Source organism: Papio anubis, chromosome 16, assembly GCF_008728515.1.
Source record: "Papio anubis isolate 15944 chromosome 16, Panubis1.0, whole genome shotgun sequence".
NCBI lineage: Eukaryota > Metazoa > Chordata > Mammalia > Primates > Cercopithecidae > Papio > Papio anubis.
The window spans coordinates 62,665,647-62,671,646 of NC_044991.1; the positions used below are offsets into that span (position 1 = coordinate 62,665,647).

Consider the following 6,000-nt stretch of genomic DNA (forward strand, 5'->3'; position numbering starts at 1 on the left):
AAATTAAACAGTGCCGGGCTTCGGGGCTTATGCCTGTAATCCCAGCACTTTGGGAGGCCTAGGCAGGCAGATTGCTTGGGCTCAGGAGTTCAAGACCACCCTGGGCAAAAAATATAAAAATTAGCTTGGTGTGATGATGTGCCTGTAGTCCCAGCTACTCGGGAGGCTGACCTGAGCCCAGGGAGGTCAAGGTTGCAGTGAGCCATGATCATGCCACTGCACTCACTCCAGCCTGGGCAACAGGGCAAGACTGTCTCAAAATAAAAAAGGAACTTAAATGAAAAGAAGACAGCAGTTTCCCACCTCATTCTTCTCAAACTCCTCTTCAGAGGCAGCCAGTTTTTTTGTTGTTGTTGTTTTTTAACTATGTTTTTCTACTGGCTCACTTTATTCCTCTAAAATAGTAACTTGTCTATGTGGTATCATAACGGGTTCAGTATCTGACATGATGCTGCGCTGCCTACACCTTTGGGGATTCTTGGATCCTGACTGAGCTACCTCATTCCTAGACACCTGGTACACCACAGTGCATCAGGGATGTGGGTAAATGCGCTTTCGGTTTATGTGGAATATTTGCATTTTGTTAGGTTGTGTGTGGTGGTTGAGTAACCAAGAGGGTAGCATGCGGTGGATATTTGTTTTAAATATACAGCAACTGGAAACTCATTTACTGAGGCTATTTGGTTACCCTGAACTGTTTCTACCAAAAAAGCAGGATAAATGCTCCCTCAACACACACCTTTAATTACCAGTTTTTAGAGTAAGAGGTTGAGTATCATTATGAGCTCAAAGTTTTTTATATATTCACTATGGTTCAATCATGACAGTTGCTATTTTTGATGCTGAAATTGCCGCAAATCTAATGTCCAAGTTTTCTTTGTACTTGTCTAGGCCTAGGATCTTTTAGTGGAAAAAAAAGTATTTAGAAGACAAAAATCAGACTGAGCACAGTGGCTCACACCTGTAATCCTAGCACTTTGGGAGGCTGAGGCAGGCAGATTGCCTGAGCTCAGGAGTTTGAGACCAGCCTGGGCAACACGGTGAAACCCCGTCTCTACTAAAATACAAAAAATTAGCGGGGGGTGGTGGTGTGTGCCTGTAGTCCCAGCTACTCAGGAGGCTGAGGCAGGAGAACTGCTTTAACCCAGGAGGCGGAGGTTGCAGTGAGCTGAGATCGCGCCACTGCACTCCAACCTGGGTGGCAGAGTCAGACTCCGTCTCCAAAAAAAATACAAAAAACAAAAAACAAAATCTGGGTTGCAGGGTTGATCATTGCTAATGGGGTGTAATAGCTGTTCAGATGACAGAGGGAGAAAATGTACTTTGTGAATTGTTAGTTCATCGAGGTTATGATTGCACAACAATGTGAACATACTTAATGCCACTGAACTTTATTGCCATTGATAACTTTTAAATGGTAAATTTCATGTATATTTTGTCACAATAAAAAGTTTGAAAATTGAGTTCATAATATTTCCAGTTTGGGCCGAGCACGGTGGCTCACGCCTGTAATCCCAGCACTTCAGGAGGCTGAGGTGGGTGGATCACAAGGTCAGGAGTTCGAGACCAGCCTGACCAACATGGGTGAATTCCCATCTCTACTAAAAATAAAAATTAGCCGGGTGTGGTGGTCACCCAGGCTGGAGTACAGTGGTGCAATCTCAGCTCACTGCAACCTCTGCGTCCCAGACTCAAGTGATTATCCTACCTCAGCCTCCCAAGTAGTTATGATTACAGGCACCCACCACCACACCTGGCAAATTTTTGTATTTTTAGTAGAGACGGAGTTTCACTATTTTGGCCAGGCTGGTCTTGAACTCCTGAACTCAAATGATCAGCCTCCCTCGGCCTCCCAAAGTGCTGGGATTATAGGCATAAGCCACCACACCTGACCTGTGTTTAGTTTCTAATGGTGTTAATATAAGTAGTTATTTTCTTATTCAAGACCAGCCTGGGCAATATAGTGAGACCTCATCTCTACCAAAAAAATTAAAAATTAGCTGAGGGTGGTGGCACGCACTGATAGTCCCAGCCATTCAGGAGGCTGATGTGGAAGGATCACCTGAGCCTGGGAGGCAGAGGTTGCAGTGAGCCGTGATCATGTCACTGCACTCTATCCTGGGTGACAGAGTGAGATCCTGTCTTTAAATAATAATAATAATAATACCAACACTATAATAAAAATACTGAGTGAAGTTTAAAAAAAATTTTTTTTTCTTTTTTGAGACAGAGTGTCACTCTGTTGCCCAGGCTATGAGTGCAGTGGTGCAATCTTGGCTCACTGCAACTTCCGCCTCCCAGGTTCAAGTGATTCTCCTGCCTCAGCCTCCTGAGTAGCTGGAATTACAGGTGTGCACTGCCACGCCTAGCTAATTTTTGTACTTTTAGTAGAGATGGGATTTCACTATGTTGGTCATGCTGGTCTCGACCTCCTGACCTCGTAATCCGCCCGCCTTGGCCCCCCAAAGTGCTGGGGTTACAGGTGTGAGCCATTGCACCTGGCCTAAAATTTCTTTGTAGTTCTTTTTGTCCACAGAGACTATCCTACAAAGAATATACAAGGAACTTGAAATAATTGAGTTAATAACTTGAGTTAAAGGAACTTGAAATAATTATTTCTCTGGTGTTTATATTATCAACTAAATATATAGTTAGGTCCATTTGATGTGTTTCCAACTTCAGGGTTCGTTTTTTTCTCATTTAATTTTATTTTTTGATAAGATACAGCATAAGAGAGTCATATGGTGATAAGACAGAATCAGTAATAGAACGTAGCCCTTTGATGCCACCAGAAATCCAGAGAAATAAGCTAGGGTTTTATTCAGTAGCAGAGAGATCTCCATCCAGGGTCTGCTTGAAACCCCAGTCCCTCTCTGACACCACAAGGTCCCCTTGGCTACCTGTCAGCCTCCTGGGGACTGCAATGGAAACATCTCAGCCGTAGACATCAATCTTCCTCTCACACTGCAGTTTCAAGATGATCTGTATTCTGCTGGGAAATTTTGCATGGTGCTCTCAAACCAGTATTTGTCATCCCGGTATGGGACCACCAACAAACCAAACAAGGACACCTGGGAGATGGGGTAAGACAAGAGATGGTGGTGGGGTAACAGCCTGCCCCCGTGCACACCTATCATGCCTTCAGCACCACTCACTCAACCGCTAGTGTGCCAGGCTTCGTCTTGGAGCTGGGAGGAGAATGGAGTTCACCTTCTTCAAGGAAGACAGACTCTCAATACTCATAGTGACCCTAGAGCCCAGAAAAGAGAGCATCAACTAGTTGTTCTTCATTATATATTGAGAGAAGAGAGGATTCCCCTTGGAGACAAGGGAAGGGCATTCCAGGCAGAGGGAGCAGGGTGTGAGAAGGCATGAGGCAGCTGGTATGTCTGGGGAACCCCAAGAAACCCAGTGTGGGAGTCTGGGAGAGAAGAGAGGGATCAGATCATGTAGGGTGTTGAAAGCCAGGCAGAAAGTTTTAGATTTAACGGGAAGTCCCTGGGAAGACAGATTTTTTTGTTGTTCTTTGAGACGGAGTTTTGCTCTTGTTGCCCAGATTGGAGTGCAGTGGCATAATCTTGGCTCACCACAACCTCCGCCTCCCGGGTTCAAGTGATTTTCCTGCCTCAGCCTCCCAAGTAGCCAGGATTACAGGCATGCACCACCATGCCCGGCTAATTTTGTACTTTTAGTGGAGACGGGGTTTCTCCATGTTGGTCCGGCTGGTCTTGAACTCCTGAACCTCAGGTGATCAGCCCGCCTTGGCCTCCCAAAGTGCTGGGATTACAGGCGTGAGCCCCCATGCCCAGCCAAGAAGACAGAAATTTTGAGTGGCAGAGGAGTGAAAGTCTGTGAGTTGCAGGAGATATCGTACCTGGTCACAGGTATGCAAGGCATACAACAGAGCCACAAACCCCAAGGACGGATACTGACTGTGGTTCTCCAGTCAACTTTCCTTGATATACCTGAGGAAGTAGAGGCTGATCACCAGCACCTAGGAAGATGGAGAAGGGGAATGACCTGAAGCCTGTCCCATGGCTACCCACCGTCATGTTGTCCTACCACTTTCCCATTTCCTTCCTGGAGCCGTCACCTTATTTTTGCTGTCTGGTTCCATCAGGAACCTGGACCATCTGAAATCTAAAAAGAAATTGAGGTTTGGGAGGATTTCAGAGTCATTTGACAAGCAGCCTTCAGCCTTAAGTAAGCCTTGGGGGTCCCCCAGTATCCAGCGAGGGTATCTTTGGAGTCGCCTTTGTCACCTCTACAGTGACCTCCCTCCCTGACATACCCAGGGTTTTTTTGCTTCCACATGCTTGTCTGTTTATGCAGTACACTTATGAACCAATCTAGACCAGATGAATTCAACGGAAGCAGCAGCAGTTGGATACCGGGGTCCTGAGGGCTGGCAATCCCAGGGTACATAATGCGCATAGTGGTCCTATTCCCCACATCTGCCTCAAAGCCTTGGACAGGGGCCTGGTTCGTCCTGAAAAGGAAGTCAGGATGGTCATTTAGAGGATAAAGAGGCTTGGGCTTGGCCTTGGTCTCCACCTCCTACCCTGCACCCACCTGAGGACCACTTCATGTTGATTAATCCTGAAACGAAGGCCAGAGCTCCGTAGAGACCTTGAGTTTCCCACCACTGCACAGAACCGGCAGTTGGATACCACATGGCCCAGTGGGCATGGGGGAGGTGCTTTAATCAGCTGCTGCTGCTTATTCTCAACCTCCTTCTCTGACTTGACTCCCTCGAGTTCCTAGGAGCATAGGAGGGAAGAATTTAGGGGCTTGACCCAGGCTCCACCTACCTGTGGAAGAAGGTTAGAGCCTGGGGCCATGATGGAGAGATGGCTAGGACCTGGGGTTGGGTCAGGGATTGGACCAAGACTAAGTTTGTGCACTGACCAACCACAATATCAGAGCATCACTGGACATGGGATCCTGTGGCCTCTGTAGGGGTTCAACGGTGCTGTCGAAGCGTCTGTCAAACCAGTCAGACTCGCCAGGCATGTGGAGGCAGGCAGAGCACGTCTGGACCTCAGATAAGCAGTTGCATTTTCTGGAAAAGTTGCTGGGACAATGGCAGATTCCCGGGTGTATTTTGACCATATTACAGAGGTCGTTCTGGCTGGAGTGTTGGTATAGGAAGGAGGCAATCAGTCACAATGAAAGGACATAGGCAGCCACCAGGCCCAAACTCCTGTATCGAATCATGATCTTTGGCCCCGACGATGGTGCCCCCGCAGACAATAGATTGGCCCTGACACCTGGCACCAGGAAGAAGAGGCTGGGGCCACAGACGTCCCCCAGCATCCCCCATCCTAATGGCTTTCATCCCTCTCCCAACCCTTGACACTACACCTCCTCCCAACACCTTGCTCCTGCCTCCCTAGTCACCTACTGGTCACTACTGGAACTGCCAAAACCTGGCCTAGAGGCAGAAAGAAAGGGAGAGAGGATACTTTTGTGTTCCGTGGCCTCCCTGAGGAAACTGATGCCTAATGGGGTCTTCTGTGCCAGCCCAGTGATATCAGGGACTCATCACAGAGGCCACATTGTGACCTACTCCACCAAGGCCCCTCCTTCGCCTTGGCATTCAGCCCAGAGCCCAAATGACCAGGGAGGTGTGGTAGTCAAGGGTCCAGGGGACAGGAGGGCACAGAGGGAGAGGTTGTGTCCAGGCTGGGGTGGGTGAGCAGGAGGCAAAGAGGGAAACAGAAGGACCACCTTGGCGATGGCTCACACCTGTAATCTCAGAGCTTTGGGAGGCCAAGGCAGGAGGATCCCTTGAGTCCAGGAGTTCAAGAAGGGCCACCTGGAATCTTCTGAAGAGAATTTACTATACTGATGAAAGTGAATATTTGGTACCTTTACCCCTTGACACCTCTCAGGGGTGGACTTTTTCTTTTTGAGAACTGTTTTTTGTTTGTTTGGTTGGTTGGTTGTTTGTTTGAGATGGAGTCTTGCTCTGTTGCCCAGGCTGGAGTATAGTGGCAT

At 47.9% G+C, this 6,000-nt stretch overlaps 1 protein-coding gene across 1 annotated transcript; it reads right to left on the minus strand.

Annotated features, from left to right (window-relative positions):
- Positions 1-2,795: 2,795 nt before the first annotated feature.
- On the minus strand, positions 2,796-5,489 carry LOC101015974 (CMP-N-acetylneuraminate-beta-galactosamide-alpha-2,3-sialyltransferase 1-like). The gene is made up of 8 exons (XM_031656710.1): positions 5,405-5,489; positions 4,909-5,131; positions 4,573-4,760; positions 4,292-4,489; positions 4,094-4,140; positions 3,875-3,994; positions 3,131-3,250; positions 2,796-2,989 (listed from the first exon to the last, which is right to left on the minus strand). Exons 2-5 carry the CDS (start codon positions 5,110-5,112, stop codon positions 4,095-4,097), a joined length of 636 nt encoding a protein of 211 aa, XP_031512570.1. The 5' UTR covers positions 5,113-5,131; positions 5,405-5,489; the 3' UTR covers positions 2,796-2,989; positions 3,131-3,250; positions 3,875-3,994; position 4,094.
- Positions 5,490-6,000: the final 511 nt, after the last annotated feature.

Coding starts and splice junctions, on each gene's coding strand:
- LOC101015974 (XM_031656710.1), bottom strand. CDS start 5,112: ATGGTCAAAATACACCCGGGAATCTGCCATTGTCCCAGCAACTTTTCC. Junction 4,761..4,908: donor ATGCTCTGATATTGTGGTTG/GTCAGTGCACAA, acceptor CTATGCTCCTAG/GAACTCGAGGGAGTCAAGTC. Junction 4,490..4,572: donor CAACATGAAGTGGTCCTCAG/GTGGGTGCAGGG, acceptor CTTCCTTTTCAG/GACGAACCAGGCCCCTGTCC.